Source organism: Panthera pardus, unplaced genomic scaffold, assembly GCF_024362965.1.
Source record: "Panthera pardus isolate Hobbes unplaced genomic scaffold, ASM2436296v1 HiC_scaffold_6, whole genome shotgun sequence".
NCBI lineage: Eukaryota > Metazoa > Chordata > Mammalia > Carnivora > Felidae > Panthera > Panthera pardus.
The window spans coordinates 58,019,795-58,038,427 of NW_026526991.1; the positions used below are offsets into that span (position 1 = coordinate 58,019,795).

Sequence of the window (18,633 nt, forward strand, 5' to 3'; positions counted from 1 at the left end):
AATACTAAATTGTTGGCTTAGGTGTCCTCCCTACCTAACAAGCGGTGGCATTGACCTCTAAGGTCATCACAGTAGGGCAAGATAGATTTACCTGCATGGCGGTTAAGTTAGTAATAGAAGGCATCCTGAAATGCCATGGACAGTAGGTAAATTGTGATTTTTTTTTTTTTTTTTTCTTTTCCAGAATGTCTTCTCTGGATTGACTTGGGAGCAATTTTGCCAGGGCGCGGGAAAAGACAGTGTGAACTTTCAAGGTCCTTTCCATCCCTGAGATTCTGTGATATTTTCTACATAGCAGCATTACTATGATAAAGCTAAAGAAAATGGAAGCAGCAGAAGGAAAGGCCCCCACTGCTGTTCTTTGCTTGAAAGAGGAAGAAATTTGATTTGTTCTGTTTTGCCCACAGAAGTAAAATGGGCATTTTTGGTAAAGAATGTAGAGGAGTTGGTAGAAATTATAATGAAGCCCAGCATTCCAGTCCATTGATCAAAAGCACCTGCAGTTCTTATTTCAGGGCAAGTACAGCTATAACCTATTGAACAAAGGAAGAGGGTACATGTCCAGAACATTTTAATCTTGTTTCTCTCTTTACTTTGCCTAAGGAATTGCTCTGGACATCAGCCAATGCCTGTGGCCTTCCTTACACACCAGTGAATCCTTTTGCATTTATAGAACAGAGTGATTTTCTTAACACTTCCCTGATTTACAAAATTGGCACACTTGTTATTATTATTGTTATTTTTGTTTGCCTAGTACTAGTGAAGCCTGTGACAGTTGACTTTTGAAGTCCTTAAAGGACTTGGTGCCTGTCACATAGCTGTAGACTTACATGTTCCATTAAGTACTTTACTGCCTTTTCCCCCATATTCTGCTTTCTCTCTTTGAAGAGAAGGGAGTGTTGGACCTTAGGGCCTTCTTTCATGTCCTCCCAGGGCTCTTGAGCCATTTACCTCTTTAGGCATGCAGTTATCATACTGTTGTTGGTTTTTGTCCTTTGAGCACTGTAGTAGAAAGAACATAGGATTTTGCCATCAAGAAGAGCTGGGTTTGAACTCTGTCTCCTTATATACATAGTATGGCCCTGAGCAATTCATGTAGTATTAGGTAGTATTTCATTCAAAAATGGAAATAATATTATATACCTTGAGAAGGTCAAATAAAATACTTTCTATAAACTAAAAAGTATGAAGTCATGAGGAGTGACCCAGATGGATGGGAAAGACAGGAGAACTTAGAAACCTAATTTTTGAACCCCAAAATTTGTCCCCACTGACACTCTCTGAAGAGAGGCCTCAGACCTAGGCACCCTTCTCATCCCACGCTTCATATCCCAGAACACTCTTGAATGTCTACCTTGGGACACCTACAGCTTTAGGATCAGACATAGCTAGGTTGGAATCCTGCCCTTGGCCCTCTTGTGTTAACTTGGGAAAGTTATTTAATTCCTCTCAGCTTTAGTTTCTTCATCTGAAAAATGTCCTGATAAGGAATTTTGTTTGGATTAAATAAAATAATGTATAGAAACAATAAATCAAAGTCATAGAAAGAATATAGACCTTGGAATCAGACAGTACCAGAGTTCTGGTCTGGTGTGTCTGTCACTTAGTAGTGGTGTGACCTTGCAGAGTTGCTTACCTACTTTGGTGAATATGAGTTGAAGTGCATAAAGCACCAGATTCATAATTGTGCTCAGTATACATTAGCGTTGTTTTCCTTTTCTCCCAACTCCAGTCAAAAATTAAGCTTGCCATGCATGAGTACATAGACTTGTTTGGTTTTGTTTTCACCCTGCCATTTTAACTGTATAGATGTTTTGTCCCCATTGTCTTGACTCCTAAGAGCGTGTGTATATGTGTTTAAGTAACATATAATAAAATGCACAAATCTTTAGCATTCAGTTAATAAGGCCTGACAGTTGCATACACCCATGTAACCCTAACCCCAAACATGATAGCATATTTTTATCATTCTTGAAGGGTCCCTTATCCCAGTATTTTACCCCCAAACCCTAAGCAAGCCCTTTCTTTCTTTTTTTTTTATAATTTAACTTTATTTTTTATTTTTTAAAACTTACATCCAAATTAGTATATAGTGAAGCAGTGATTTCAGGGGTAGATTCCTTAATGCCCTTTACCCATTTAGCCCATCCCCCCTCCCACAACCCCTCCAGCAACCCTCAGTTTGTTCTCCATTTTTATGAGTCTCTCTTGTTTTGTCCCCCTCCCTGTTTTTATATTATTTTTGTTTCCCTTCCCTTATGTTCACCTGTTTTGTCTCTTAAAGTCTTCATATGAGTGAATTCATATGATCTTTGTCTTTTTCTGACTAATTTCACTAAGCATAATACCCTCCAGTTCCATCCACTTAAGTTGCAAATGGCAAGATTTCATTCTTTTTGATTGCCGAGTAATACTCCATTGTATATACATATACCACATTTTCTTTATCCATTCATTCATCGATGGACATTTGGGCTCTTTCCATACTTTGACTATTGTTGATAGTGCTTAAGCAAGCACTTTCTGATTTAAATCACTATAGTTTAGTTTTGCCTGTCCTTGAACTTCTTATAAATGGACCTACGTATTTTTTTGAACTGAGTTCTGCTTTATTTTACTTACCATAATAATTTTGAGATCCATGCATGTTTTTGTGTATTTCAGTAATATGCCCAGCAAAGTTCCCTAGTCTCACTGGTAATGATTGAGTCACTTTCTTCCCAAACCAGTCACAAAAAGGAAACAGTTACCATAGTTGGTGTACCTAATTAAGGTCCATCTCCTAGGGCTCAGGGGTAGCTACGGTCACCTTCCCTAATCATGTGTCCTCAGAGAAAGGCAAGCACCAAAAGTTCATTCTTTTTTATTGTGGCACAGTATTCAATGAACATACAATTTGTTTATCTATTCTCCTGAGCCCCTAGATTTTAAACAATTTAAAAAATATGCATATCAATTGGGAATAATTTACTCTTGATACACAAATTGGTAAAGGACAGGAAAGTTTACAGGAATTTTGCCACAGGGTAAGTCAGAATTTTTAGCCTCTACCTCTTACCTTCTTGCTTACATTCTTTCTTCTTGACCATGGATTAAAAGGGAGAAAATGCCCTTCTGTCTCTGAGTGTCCCCTATATAATAAATTCTTTTTGGCCTCGTGCCTAGAAAGTTGTTTATGAGTTGATGGAAGGATATACAATTTCACTGTGCTCTGGAAGGTACTTACCTTGGCAGTCAAAAAATTTATGGGGAATATGCAGTATTCTCCCTGAAAAAATTGTCAGATTTTGGCTCCTAATCATCCTCCCCTGTATGATCCTATTTCCTCACCCTCTCCTTGCCCCCCACTTCTGACAGTCCCCTCTCCACAGCTTTGAGCCACTGAGTGTCCTCAGGAGACATTCTGTCTTAAAGTTGTGCTGTTTGCCTGGATGAAATGTACAATGTGCACAAATAGGTTGTAGGAAAGCACATATCTTGGCTCTCCTGGGACATTAATGTCTTTGCTTTGTTCTAGTCAAGTTACATATGAAATAGTTCCTTTCTTTTTCTGACCGTCCCAAGCCCTTCATTCTCTCTATTGAGTAACCCATGAAGAGTGGAAATTACTTCTCTGCTTTTAACCCTTTTCTTACTAGCTTTATTCTTGCTCCTTAAGACTTTTTTTTTTTTTTTTTTTTAGTTAATAAATTGTCTTTTTCTTGTCCCTCAGCTGCAGCTTTTGCTTTTTGCGTTGGAGAATTTGTTGCCCCAAGAGAAAGGAGAGACTTCTACATAGGATTGCAGGACTAGAAATGGCCATAGTTAAAGGTTATTTGGGAGAACAAAAGAGAGCCTCAGCTCAAGCAATACAATTTTGAACTCCGTGTATTTTTCAACGAGTAATAAGTGTATTTTTCAACGAGTAATAACACTATCTCTTATAACTAGCCTTTGTTAACTTGAGGATAGTTTCTTCTATCCTAGACGCAAAATGGTGAGGAAACTTAAGACCATGTGATTTGAAGACCTGACTTAACAGTATTCCATGAACATACAACAATTTATCTATTCTCCTGAGCCCCCAGATTTTAAACAATTTAAAAACTAGGAGTATCAGTTGGGAGTAATTTACTCTTGATATACAAATTGGTAAAGGACAGGAAAGTTTACAGGAATTTTGCCACAGGGTAAGTCGGAATGTTGAGCCTCTAGCTATTATCTTCTTGCTTAACATTCTTTCTACTAGGCCATGGATTAAGGGAGAAAAAGCCCTTCTGTCTCTGAGTGTCCCCTCTATATTTTATAGACACTTTTCCAAGAAGTGTCTTCCTAGCCCTCCCAAGAAGACATCCAGATGGCTACAGATACATGAAAAGGTGCTCGACATTACTCATCATCAGGGAAATAAAAATCAAAACCACAATGAGATACTACCTCACACCTGTCAGAATGGTGGCAAGGATGCGTAGAAAGGGGAAACTTTTTGCACTGTTGAGAATGCAAACTGGTGCAGCCACTCTGGAAAACAGCATGGAGGTTCCTCCAAAAGTTAAAAATAAACTGTCCTACGACCCAGCAGTTGCACTACTAAGTATTTATCCAAAGGATACAAAAATGCTGATTCGAAGAGGCACATCCATCCCAAGGTTTATAGCAGTACTGTCGACAGTAGCCAAAGTATGGAAAGAGCCCACATGGCCATTGACTGATGAATGGACAGAGAAGTTGTGGTATATATACACAACAGAATATTACTTGCAATCAAAAAGAATGAAATCTAGCCATTTGGAACAACGGGAATGGAACCAGAGTATATTAGGCTAAGTGAAATAAGTTAGAGAAAGACAAATACATGATTTCACTCATATGTGGAATTTAAGAAATAAAACAGATAAGCAGGTGAACTTAGGGGAAGGGAAGGAAAAATAAAAAGAGAGGGAGGCAAACAATAAGAGACTCTTAAATACAAAGAACAAACTGAGGGTTGCTGGAGGGTTGTTGGGTGGAAGGAAGGACTAAAGGGCTAAATGAGTCATGGGCATTAAAGAGGACACTTGATGGGATGAGCACTGGGTGTTATATGTAAATGATAAGTCACTGGGTTCTACTGCTGAAACCAGTACAACACTATACATTAACTAACATGGATTTAAATTTAAAAAATAATAATGCCTAAAAAAAAAGAGAGAGAGTGAGAGGCTGGGAATATTTAGAAAAAGAAGATAAAGTTGTCTCCCGTATGGGGCTCACGTGGTAGCAGGATTAAGCTTGTTCTTTATGACTTACACAGAGAACTAAACTGTGGCCAGTGGCAGAAAGAATAGGAAGATGAGTTTTGCCTCTTTATAATTTCCCCCCAAAAAAGGTTTGTTTCTGGAGAAGACTTTCCCTTCACTAAAAGTATACAAACAGGACGACCATTTTTCAGATTTGATGATTCAGGAACCTGACTGAGAAGGACTATGGATGTAGAAGGATGGAGGTAAATGAGAACGCTTCCGAGTCCCCTTCCAGTTATGAGATTCCATGACTCCTTTGTATCTCTGGTGGACTTTCCATTCTGCCTAGTTTTTGAACATCTGTCCCCTTAGTGGAAGTATTGGATAAAGGTTAAGAAAGCAACTAAAGCCAAATTTTCTGGCTTTGAGCCCTGTTCTGCCATTTACCAGTTCAATAACCTTACATTACTTAACTTCTCTGTACCTCAGTTTACTTATCTATAAAATAGTGATAATAAAATATGTATCTCATAAGATTGTTGTAAGATTAAACAGGATACATAAAACACTTTAGGATAGTGACACAGTGTAAGCACTCCAAAAATTTTAGCTGATTATTATCATCTTTCTGTCAATTATTTCTACTTCTAAAGCTGGGCTCTTCTGTCTGGTTCAGACAGTCTCTCTTCACATACCATTTCTGACTATGTCAGGATGCTTTTGACTAGAAGGAACAGTAAACTCAACTCAAAAGAGCTTAAATGATAATAAGACTTATGACCTCACATGTTGGGAGGTACCATCCAGGTTGACTAATTCTATCTCAGCATCAAGGATCCAGGCTTATTCTATCTGCTCTATCATCCTCTGAGTTTATAGAATATTGCAGTCCGGCATCATCTGCACACAAGACTGTCTTCAGTAGAAGATAACCATTCTTTTCTAGTGGCTTTTTTTCTTCTTTTAAATAGAGTGAATGGCCTTTCTTTCTTTCTTTCTTTTTTTTTTTTTTGAATGACCTTTCTTTGAAGCCACTCACCTGGCAAAGTCCTCTCATATTTCACTGGTGATGATTGAGTCACTTGTCCCTTCTCAAACCAGTCACAAAAAGGAAACAATTGCCACAATTGATCTAGCCCACCTTCTCGGGCTCAGGGATAGGGTCACCTTCCTTGATCATGTGTCCTCAGAGAAAGGCAAACACCAAAAGAAAATCTGGGCTAGACTGTTAAGTGTGGAAGAAAGGGGAGATTTGAGTGGTGTGCTAGGATACCTCTTCCTCTGCTATTTGCATTTTCCTTGGAGTAAGAATTACTTTATCTTTTATAGCTCATTAAATGCTGGTAGTCTCAGTGGAAATGCCTGTCAAAATTCTTAAAAGTGGATGGATCATTAATCACTGTCTTATGGGTGTTTTTAAGAATCTAAACCTCAAGTTTTTCTGTTTCCCAATGAATGAAGAAAACCATGTAGCTCCTTAAAACTGCAGTTGGGGAGCACCTGCCTGGCTCAGTCAGTAGAGCATGCAACTCTTGATCTCGGGTTGAGTTCAAGCCCCACATTGGGCATAGAGCCTGCTTAAAAAAATAAATAAAAAATTTTTAAAACCCTGCAGTTGGAATATATGACCATATTCCATGGGTGACTATTATGAAAGACCTTTTTTTTGTTTGGTTGATATTTCCCATAGTGCTTTGGCTGAAAACAGTGTTTGGACACTGAAGTTGGTCTAGGTATCCAGATAGTTGAGCCTTTTCCAACTTCTGTGTGAAGAGGAGCTGCAAAGTTATCATTCTGATTTCAAGAAATACACCTATTTGGTAATTGAGACCTAGAAAAAGAAACACCCGGTCACTTTATATTTTTCTGTTTCACTGTCCCCCTTTTTAAATTGAGATACAAAGAGCATATAGTTTTGTGTAAGTTTAAGGTGTACAACATAATGACATACATATATACCATGAAATGATTACCATAATGTTTACTTAACATTTCTCTCCTTATGTAGCTACAAAAAAATTGTTTTCCTTGTGATGAGAACTTTCAGGATCTACTGTCTTAACAACTTTCAAATATACTTTACAGCAGCATTAACTATGGTCATCATGTTGTACTTTGCATCCCCAGTACGTTTTGTCTTCTAAATGGAAGCTGCTGTCTTTTGACCAGCCTCATCCAATTTCCCCACTCCCCAACTGTCACATTCTCTTTCTGACAGAGAACTCTGTTTGAGGCTATTTAAGCCTGAAAAAGAAAAATATTCAAGGTCAATTACATGATACAAGAAGTAAACTTAATTTTGTGGGACTCCGCAGCAGATTTAGCATCAAGATTGAAACCGTTTATAGCTTATTATAGGGAAAAACTATAGAGTAAAAGAGTTAAGACTGCTTAAGAAATAGTGAGATGATACTGTGCCAGGAGTTTTCTCGGAGTGGCTTGTAGGCTCCTCTCAGGAAGGTACAGAAAGGAGGTCTGATATGCGGAGGTGGGGGGAAATTGTATGAAGTCATATTTAAGAACTCTTCCAATTCTGATCTCTATTGATATTTCCCACCTAAGAGATATGGAAAAGGCATGTGCTGGGTTTTATTACACTTCAAACTGGAGACAATGGATGCCTGATTTACCCATGGGAGAAAGAATAAATATGTGTATATGCAGTCTCCATGTACAGCCAATGATCCATAAAGCTTCGTGGGTTCGTAGAAGTCTGTTTATAGAATCCTCTAGGTAGTAGATCCAGTTAATTAAAAAATAGAATATTGGCCATTTTATTGTGTAGTTTCTTTCTTCCAGTATTTGTCATATTAAATTCAACTGTATGACTGTGATTGTATGAATGACTCTCTGGCCTTTTAAAGGGCCTTCATTTAGCCCTGTGCAAACTAAGTCTCTAGGCAGCTGCCCAAGAGTCACCACAAGGTGAACAAAGCAATAATCTTGCAGACTGTTTAACTTATGCCAGGATGAGATTACCTGTGCTCCTTAAGAGCCTTCAGGGTCTTATCGTTTAAACTGATTTGAAAGAGGAAAAAATGCCTGGTGTGACAGTTTTCTTGAATCATTGCTATTTGTTTGGCTCTGTTTCTAAGGCCACATGGAACAGATATGAAGTCTGGGAGAGTTTCTAGTCTTATCTTTTTTTTTTTTTTTTAAGTTTATTTATTTTGAGAGAGGGAAAGCACAAGTGGAGGAAGGTCAGAGAAAGAGGAGAGAGTGAGAATCCCAAGTAGGCTCCACACTGCCAGCGCAGAGCCCGATGTGGGGCTCAAACTCACAAACCGTGAGATCATGACCCAGTCTGAAGTCGGACACTTAACCGACTGAGCCACCCAGGTGCCCCTCTAGTCTTCTCTTTTTAAAGAAAGGAAAGAAGCATTCAGAATTGAAGTCTGTAATCTATGTAAGGAGCAACCTCAGCAAACTTGTGTTTGAGTGTGTGCGTGGATTACTGTGTTGACTTCATTACAGGACTTCCCAGGTGTCAACAGTAATGAAGAGCTGGCTGCCCCTGCAGTATGGATGCTCTGTATCATTGGGAGACTGTAGAATGACTGAACAAATAGTGAATAACAAAGCAAAGATTTTCTCTTCCTTTAGGGAGAGACCCAGTTTTTATAAAGGACAGCTGACCACAAAGCTCGCCACTCCTTCAGTTTGCTTAAGCTAAAGGAAAGAATTTAAGAATTTATAAACCATCTCCTGATTTTGCTGCTTTTTGGTGGGGGAGACACTTGAAGTTGGTAACATTGTTGTGGTTTGTGGTAACTGTGGAAGTTCTCCCTTGGGAAAGGAGAGTAGTCCTCTCTGGTGGTGAATAGAGCTTTATGGTGTTTTTCTTCTTTTTGGAGAGAGTCTAGTGAGTTAACTCTATCATGTGCTCAAGCTGAAAATGTGAGCAGATTTCTGTAGGAAACAAGGGGGGCAAATAAAATGCTAAGAGGGCTCATACTACATTGCTTCAGAATTGGCTCCTGGTGAATCTCAAGGTTATTATGCTGGGTAAAATAATCCAGGTAATGTGTGATGTAAAATTCTAACAAATGAAGGCTAATCTGTAGTAACAGCAGATCAGTGGTAGGCTGTGGGTGATGGAGAGGGGAGGAAGGGCTTACAAAAGAGCCAGAGACTTTTGGGGTGATGAATGTGCTCACTACATTGGTTGTAATGATGATTTCCCAGGTGTGTGCATGTTTCATAATTAAATTGTACGTTTTAAATATATGCAGTTTACCATATGCCAGTTTTACCTCAATAAAGCTTTTATTATTTTTTTAAGACTTTATTTTTAAGTAATCTCTACACCCAGTGTGGGGTTCGAACTCACAACCCCAAGATCAAGAGTTGCACATTCCACCAACAGCCAGCCAGGCACCCCTACCTCAATAAAGCTTTTTTTTAAAAGAAGAAATTAATCCAGGGGCAGCAGTTATTCAGAGACCCTTTTCTGGGTTACAGGGTGACTGCTGCAGACTAGTATGTGAAATACAAGTCTTGTGTGTATGGATAAACACTTCCTGTTTAATGCGTCTGATGTTTCTTTAGGAGTCCATAGAGGCTACTGTATTATATCGAAGAAGATGTCTAACAGTAACACTACTCAAGAGACCCTGGAAATAATGAAAGAATCAGAAAAAAAACTGGTGGAAGAATCTGTAAACAAAAACAAGTTTGTATCTAAGACTCCAAGTAAGGAAGAAACTGAGAAAGAGAGTGAAGATACTAGTTTGCGTCAGGAGACACAGGTAAGAATTAGAAGTACATCATATGCACACTCATTATACCAGAATAGAAAGGTCAGCATAAGTGGTATTGGCAGTCTGTAAGAAGCCAGTCACTTGATTCTTCCTAAAAACCTATTTTCCAGCTTTCAAGAACTGTCTCCTTCCTTTTTTATCATAAAATGTCCACAGTGAAGTCTAAAGAAGACAGAGTAATTTCCTAATCCATTTGGACCTGAGTTACGCTGGTTCTTGCTACCTTTTGATATTTTTGAACTATCAAAAAATAAGCTGTATACAAACACATATTTAACAAGTCATAATATGGCTCATACAATAAATTCTTAAAATTACAGCTGCCTGGCTTTACACACAGTGTTAAATTCATATCCTGGTTGTGTTAAAGCAGTCAGCATTTTCTGGGTCAGAAATAATCTCTGAACTTGCCACTTGCTAAGTGAGTGAGAAGAATTTCACTCTTTGGTTGCCATGTTGTTTTCCCTCCAGATTCATAGTGCAGTGCAGATATGATGGCAGTAGATGGCCAGCCGAGCTTCCTCCAGGGCTCCTATTTGATACCCAGACAGCTAAGACTCTGAGCCTCTAGTTTACCTGTTCCAGTCCTCTCTTTTCTGTGGTCACTGCTAGTTTCCTGTGTTACCTAGATCCAGATTATATAAATCCTTTGCTTCATGCCCAGGGGTTAGACTGGTCTTTATTGTATGCTTAGGAGATAGACATTAAGAAGTTAGTTTAAAAAGCAGTGGCAACCACTAGAAACTTGAAACATAATTTCTTTTGACAACCCAATTCATCTAGGCTTTTTCTTCTTAAGAGATTAAAACAGCAACAACATAAAGGGATGAATTAAAATCAGACAGCTCTCTGAAATATTTTGTTCTCCTGCTGCCTGTTCTTCTACTGTCTTTCCACTTAACAGCTTGCCAGATCTCTGTCCTGGCTGCTTTTCTTTCCATTATCTTTTGCATCTGAGTTGTCATTCCCCGCCCATCCTCCCAGAGTTTGTAGAGACAGTCTGCCACCGTTCCAGCTATACTTTCAGCCTCCACTGATACCAATAATGAATTTTAAATCCTCAGGACAGATAAGTGATGAATGTTTAATTATGTGCTGTCATATTACATGGAAGATAGTAATTAAATGAACTTCTGGATCCAAGTTATTCTAAGGAGACCACTTGAAGAGGTGTTCTGAACTCCTGTTGTGTGTACTCCTTGAAGATAGGCAGAAAAGAAGGGACGTGTACAGGTGTTACACACTTATAGACACTCAGTTCAAGAATGTTTTCACCTGGATATACAAATAGATCGTGTCGGAGGTTGGAAGGGAACTCGCCTCCCCTCTGACTTGTTGCTGCCACTGGAGCAGGTGGAGCTGCTGCTGCCATCTACTGGAGCTCCTGATCCTTCTAGAAGTCTTGAGTCTTGTCCCACCCTTCAGAAGCCCTCTCCCCTCCGCCATTTCCCAACAGATCATGTGCCCTTTCAAGAGCACTAAAAATTCTGCTCTTTCTCCTACCTTTCCCTGCCCCTCCCCCCGACTCATACCCTGGAAGTCTCCCCAGGAGTCTTACTGATGCTGTCAAGGGAGTGCTTCTTATGAAGTTGGAGTTAGAAAGTTTGCAGAAAGAGGACTTTCATTACTTGCACTGTGTGAGATGTATTATTAGAATCAGCAATTGGAACTCAGAACGTCTTTCATATGCAAACAGTGCTATAAAAGGCAGGTTCTGAGACTGAATTTTGAATGGGCAAATTAACCCTGACGTAACACCTGTCTTCAGCCAACCAGCTGAGTATGACCTTCTAGCTGGGCTTTCTGCCTTTAAATTTATGATCCTTTTGGATTCATCTACCATACTGCTTTATACAGATGGCCATGAAATAGAGATCTGATTATGTTCATTTTTTTCAAACGTTCTGTGTGTCTCATTGTCCTAGGCCAAGACCCAGATTTGTCAGCATGGCATATTGTGACCTAGTCCCTTGCCTGCCAGCCATCCGCCTCTGGTATTCCGTGCTTCAGCGTTATCTGATTCATTGGTCCCTGTTATAAGTAAGAGCTGAAAAGTTTGGAGAAAGCATGCTTTCTTTGCCTAGAATGCCTTATGTGGTATTCTTTTCTTGGCCTCCTCCAACGCCTGAACCTCCCATGCCAGCATCTGTCTAATACCTGTTTATCCGTCAAAACTCAGTTGAGATGTGTCTTTCTCCAGGAAGCCTTCCCTGACAACCTTAATCACCCATTGCAGGTCTACACTGTATATAATTCTTTGAGTAATGCCTATCTCTGTCTCCTTCACAGAACTATAAGCTCAGTGAAGCCCAGGATTAGGTTAGTTTGGGCTCACCATTGTATCTCTAAGGCCCACACAGTTCTTGGCAGGCACTCAATATCTGTGAATGTATGTGTTTGTGAATTACTAGGTCTGGGTTAGACACTTGCACCATGTGCTCCTATAGCACTGCATAACTATTTCTGGAATGCATTTGTACTGTATTGTAATTGTCTATTTGTCTGTCTTCTCCAACAGGATTATGAGTCCCTTTTGGACAAGGTTTGTGTTTTTTATCTCTGTATCCTCCAGTAGTTAGCATGGTGCCTGGTACATATTAGACTTTAAGTACGTGTTTGACAATGAAATGAAAACTATCCATTCTGGGAAGTAAGCAGATTCATACATTGCTTGTAAGGTTATAAATTGGAATAATCTCTTTGAAGGGCAATTTGGCAATACTTTATAAAATTTTTAATTAAAAAAAATTTTTTCAATTGGACTACAGATATACTATATTTGTAGATGTGCTTAATGATGTGGTCATTAAAGCATTGTTTATACAAACGAAAGATCAGAAATATCCTAAATGGCATGATTTAAGGGACTGGTAAAATAAGTTATGAGATAGCCACAGAGTGAAATACCATATTAGACATTAAGCAAAGCAGTAGATCTTCTATAGAATAACATCTGTGAAAAAAAAGTTTAAAGGCAAGGTTCAGAGCAGTGTGTACAATATACATCTATTTGGTTTAAAAAAAAAAAAAAAGAAAGCCTGTGTGTGCACATGTACAATAAGCTTCTACATATTCATAAAAGATATATGGAAAGATGACAAGAAAGTCAGTACTACTTGAGTCATTAGGAGAGAACCAGGTGGCTGGGGGACAGATATGAAAGGAGACTTATTATATATACCCCCATTATACCTCTTGAATGTTTGTGCTCTGTGTATGTTACTACCTTTTTGAAAAAACAGTTGACACATTCCTGGACTATGGCTCTTCCCTTACTGTGACATCTCTTACATTGACCAGACTCACCATCATTTCTTACTTTTTCCATCTGCCTTCCTGATTTTCCATTTTGCATTGTGGCAGTGTTGTTTGGTAACTAGTGAAGAGGAAAAAGGAAAGAAATCCTCACCTACCCAGAACCCTACTGGTACTCTGCCTTTGTCTTGTTTTCCCTTCGCCACCTAACCTCAGTTCTCTCCATACTTCAGTGGCAGTGAGTTCCATTCTGAACATCTGAGAAGCCCTAGGTACTTCATCCCATACATAACCCTACCTCATCTCTTCCCAAAAGCCCCCATTTTGACTTTGCAGCTGTTCAGAGACCCCATCAATTAATTCGTTGTTTCTTCCCTCATCCTACCACAGGCCCTCATTCTTCATCTTCTTCAGCTTCTATTCTGCTCCTTACCCACTCTTTTTACCCTCCCTTTGCTCTGGAAGTCTTGTCCATATCTTCCATGCTCCCTTAGTTTTATCCTGTCCCAGACAGGCTATAAGAGCCACAACCAGGTGCTTAGAACTGGGAGGATTCTCATCCTCAGTGAGGGAGACATTTGGCAAGAAGTGTCTTCATTCCATATCAGCAGCCATAGGGACAGGTCCTTTGAGTGTCTCAAGTTGGAACTCTGAATGTGTTTTCCTATAAAGATGTTACAATAAGTGATGATTAAGGACCATATTGCCTGTTCATTATGGGTTAACTAGGCTCCTGTGATCATGCTTGGGAAAAAGCACTCTGTCAGTGCTATGGTAGTGACATTTCCAGAAGCCTCCTAATTAAGAGAGAATTCTGTGGTTTATCCAAAAGTAATTTTTATTAACCTGTGAAGGCTAACCAGTAAGTGTCTTCCTATTCATTTTCTTCATGGTAAGTGGTGATGTGTCTATAGGTGGCCCGTGGTCCCTTCCGTGTCACAGTTACTAGGGCTGTAGCAGAGGGGGACGGGGGGGACAACTACACCAAGTGGTTCTCATCATAGTTTAGCTATTGTAATGCTTTTTCTTCGTAAACTTGTATTGTTTTTAACCTAAGTGCTGATTTTCTACACCTTTAATATTTTCTAATCCCCTTGTAACAGAGGCGGACATCCAGCCATGGTCATGCCAGGAAAAGAGCCAAGGTGAGAGCCCTTTCTCTACATAGTAGTCCCCCCTTATCTGAGGTTTCACTTTCCATGGTTTTACTTACCACACTTCAACCATAGTCCAGGAGTAGATGATCCTCCTTTTGATATATCATCAGAAGTTCATTGGTAGCCTACTGATACGTCACAATGCCTGTAGCATGCACCTCACTCCATCTCATCATGTAGGCATTTTATCATCTCACATCATCCCAAGAAAAAGAATGAGTACAGTACAGTAGGATGTTGGGGGGGGGGGGGGGGGAGAGACCACAGTTATATAAGTTTTATTACAGTATAATTGTTCTATTTTATTGTTGTTATTGTTCATCTGTTACTGTGCCTAATTTATAAATTAAACATTATCTTAGGTATGTATGTATAGGGAAAAAAACATAATATATGTAGGGTTCAGTACTATCCATAGTTTTACGCCTCCACTGGGGGTCTTGGGAGAGTATCCCAGACGATAAGAGGGGACTACTGTAGCTTCTTTTCTACTGTTATTAGTAATACATTTCACAATGGACTTATCATTAATATCTACTTTATTTGGATTATATATAGGCAAAGTTTTTCTGCCTGCACTTTATCCTCTAATTGTGAATGTGCACACACACATGCACACATTTCCTATTGGAGGGTCTGGCTTTATTTTTCTCCATTACCTTTAGTTCAGCCACAGTCTATTTCTGATGCCCAGCTGTAGTCTGTCACAAAGCCTGAGCACATTGGTACTGGTTCTGCTGGAAAGCCAGTTTCTCTCCTCACCTCTGGTTTCTCTAGGAGTACTATGAGTGCTATTTTTCCCTCCAACATTTTTTTCCCATTTACCCTTCAAGATAAATCCTGCACCATTAGTAGAAATGACTCAACAGTTTTGGACATCCTAAAAATACAGCCTTTGGCGGGGCGGAGGGGGGGTACTTTTTAGGTTGGGCCAGGGAGGAGGATTTTGTTTTTAATCATTTTTTGATAAAATTAGCACATCACAGACTATTTTGAGCAGCGTTATCAGGGAGGACTATATGTGTTAGTGTGTGATGGCTTTTTAATTTTAGTTGAGGGAACAATAAAATATTAAACCTTTCTTGGGGCACCTGAGTAGCTCAGTGACTTGAGTGTCCAACTCTTGATTTCAACTCAGGTCATGATCCCAGGATCATGGGATCAAGCCCTGCATTGGGCTCCATGCTGAGTGTGAAGCCTGCTTAAGATTTTCTCTCTTCCTATTCCCCCTCTCCCCCACTGACACATGCTCTCTCTCTCTCTCTCTCTCTCTAAAATAAAAAAATAAAAAAAAAAACAAAAAACCCTTTCTTGCAGTGAGAAGAATTGTCACCAGAGTAATAATTAAGGGTGTCTACCCCACCCCCTTTCCCCCCAAAAAAGCAATGGCAGAATTTGGGAGTGGCTCAGACAGTATGTGGCTTGGATTTGAACACCACACATAGGATAAATTGAGTCTGTGTTTTGCCTGCCATGGCCTAAATCCACAGTGATGGGCTTGATGTTAAACTTTACAACAGAAGGTGTTCACTTCTACTTAATTTCCACCCAAGCTTTTTGAGATAAGTAAGACAGTTGTTATGTCCATTTTACAGGTTAGGTAACTTGGGTTTATAGAGACTGAGTGAATTTGACAAGATATTCATTAGTAAGTGGCAGAACTTGGCTTGAAGTCAGTTCTTCAGACTTGCGAGTTCTTTGCACTATACTGCACAACCCAGAACACACATGCCATGTTTTGTGCTATTATATTTACTGTAAACCTTGATTTTATTATAAGAACTCTTAGTAAATGTTTATAGGTAGATTTCCAGTGAGTCAATTCTATAATTTTTGGCTTTGGGGATCCTTAGGAGAGCAATGATTTGCAAAGTATTCTTTAGCCGGCGAAAGTAAACCAAGTGCATTAGCTTCTTACCATGTTAAATCCCAAATGTTATAAAAATTTCTTTCTCTTTACTCTTTTCAGACACTTCTTTCCATACCCTTGCCACCTCAGATTTAGAGTCATTTAGCATTTATCATCACTCTGTTCTAGGCACTGTGTTAACATAGTTTATGTCATTTAATTCTCACAAGCCATCCTTTAAGTATTTTTATCCCCATTTCATTGAGGGAAAAACAGAGATCCAGAGAGGTCAAGTAGTTTGCTCAGGGTCTCTCATAGCTCATGAGCACAAAAGCAGGAGTTGAAGCTAGGACTTCTGGCTCTTAAATCCAGTATCTACTAAGCTCTGCTACTGTGTATTTTCAGTAAACCTCTGAATCTGAAATTGGTAGAGAAAGGAGGTAGAGAAAGCTAAGTGAAGTGGTTTTCCTGTCATCTTTTCAAGGTAGCCATTTTGTTTCTATATGTCTACTAATGTAAGCAGGGGAATTATCTTTGAAGTAAATCAGGAACTGGCGAGTAAGTCCTGTTTGAAGGGAAAAACAAAAAAACCTCTATCTACTTAATGGAAGCAGCAACTAACAGAGCCAAAGAGGATACCCTTCGTTCAGTGAAAAGCTTTCTGAATGTCCACCAAGTGAGTAATATATATATATTTGTTTGTTTGTTTGTTTGTTCGTTTCAGTCTAATTCCAAGCTGAAGTTGGTGCGCAGCCTGGCAGTGTGTGAGGAGTCCTCTGTCCCTTTTGCTGATGGGCCACTGGAAACCCAGGTATGTCCTTTATAAGAGTAAGTGTAACTTTTGAGTTTGGCCATTGTTTGGTAAACTGTAGTGTAACAACCACAGCATCAGCATTAGGCCTGGAAACCAGGGTAGAAGGGGCTTCAAAACAGGTGGTTGTGGTAAAGCAGGGTGCATGGGTGAGAACATGAAGCATAGGTATTCACACCTGGACCACCTGAGATGATGCAGATGAGATCCCAGGGTTGAATCTTGTTTTCCCACCCACACTTTTTCCCTCTGGCGATCAGAACCGTATCTGTCCAGTTTCTATGCCAAGAACAGCCAGTGTAACTTGAGCTCTCCATATAGTGGCTGTGATCGTTGGCAGAAAAGGCTTGGCTTTTCACCCTTTTGGTAGAACAAAAGCTAAGACAATTTAATCAACAAAATACTATCTTCTGTAACTGAAGATTTCCCTTCTATGACATTTCAAGGTAGAGTAAAATCCTGTGGGAGAATTGAAATTCTTTTCCTCCTTTGATAATATTCCTCTTTTCTCTTGTCTAAGGATATAATTCAGTTGCACATCAGCTGCCCCTCTGACAAAGAGGAAGAAAAATCCACAAAGGATGTCTCTGAAAAGGAAGACAAGGAGAAAAACAAAGAAAAGGTCCCAAGGAAGATGCTTTCTAGAGGTGAGGACTTTCCCCACCTCTCTTGTGTCCTATGGTCTGGCTCTGTAGTGTCTTTTCCTTCCATCTTGGAACCTGCTGACCTTACTGGTCCAACAGTTCCTAGTGTCTTGCTGACTTGGGGAGGTGCCTAACTAGGTAGGTTACTTTCTTTGCTGATTTAGCCAACCCTGCCTTAGGGGCTAACATGCTATAGAGAGCTACTCTGTTAATGTTGGCACTGTCTATAAGAAGTCATCGTAGTTAATTCTGATTCTATTTCTGCTGTGGAATAAGTAGTGACATGATTCATCACTAGTAGCAGATCCTCCAGATACCGTTTATATTTTGATTTGGGGATGCTTAGAGTGATTTTTTTTTTTTTTTTAAATCAGGTTTGTATCTAATTATTAAGCTGTCTGTGGTTTTAAACTCTTGGGCTGGTAGCAAAAATACCTGCTCCACAGAAGTTATAGTTGAGAGGAAAAGGCAATCTTGGGATTAAATTTTTATAAATAAATAAATAAATAAATAAATAATAACATTTGAAGCTGTTTGCTGAGATTCTGGAAAATTCAGCCCCAGCTGCTCTTACCTGGAATTTATTTTCTTTAACTAGAATAAAATTTGCTTTGTTTTGGTTAAAACATTCAGCAAATTTTAATTACAGTCAGGTAGCTTTTCAGTGTAATACTGATGCAACCCTGTGACCCAGATTCTACCTTCCATCATTGTCATGGGGAGTTGGGGGCAGGAGCTGGTAAATCAAGCATCATTCTGGTTTTTAAGCTAAAACCCTCATTGAATTGTGGGCTTCTGCTTATGATTAGATTTCATGTGAGGTGGTTTCATTGATTTTAAATTTCTTTTGTTGTGGTGGTTCTAGACTCCAGCCAAGAATATACAGACTCCACTGGAATAGACCTACATGAATTTCTTGTAAATACACTGAAAAAGAACCCAAGGTAAAAACATTA

The 18,633-nt window shown here is 39.3% G+C and overlaps 1 protein-coding gene across 31 annotated transcripts in view; it reads left to right on the plus strand.

Annotated features, from left to right (window-relative positions):
- The window catches only part of R3HDM2 (R3H domain containing 2), a 160,820-nt gene that overhangs the window by 106,590 nt on the left and 35,597 nt on the right, over positions 1-18,633 (plus strand). For 12 of the 31 annotated variants that reach the window (XM_053895414.1, XM_019454869.2, XM_019454872.2 and 9 more), the window contains 7 exons: positions 185-254; positions 9,750-9,949; positions 12,480-12,503; positions 14,320-14,361; positions 16,947-17,033; positions 17,554-17,680; positions 18,543-18,621. In XM_053895414.1, the coding sequence (XP_053751389.1) occupies positions 9,785-9,949; positions 12,480-12,503; positions 14,320-14,361; positions 16,947-17,033; positions 17,554-17,680; positions 18,543-18,621 (524 nt within the window). In that variant the 5' untranslated portion in view covers positions 185-254; positions 9,750-9,784. Of the gene's footprint in view, positions 1-184; positions 255-9,749; positions 9,950-12,479; positions 12,504-14,319; positions 14,362-16,946; positions 17,034-17,553; positions 17,681-18,542; positions 18,622-18,633 lie in introns of those variants that run through there. The other 19 variants (XM_053895408.1, XM_019454873.2, XM_053895411.1 and 16 more) reach the window with 2 other exon arrangements.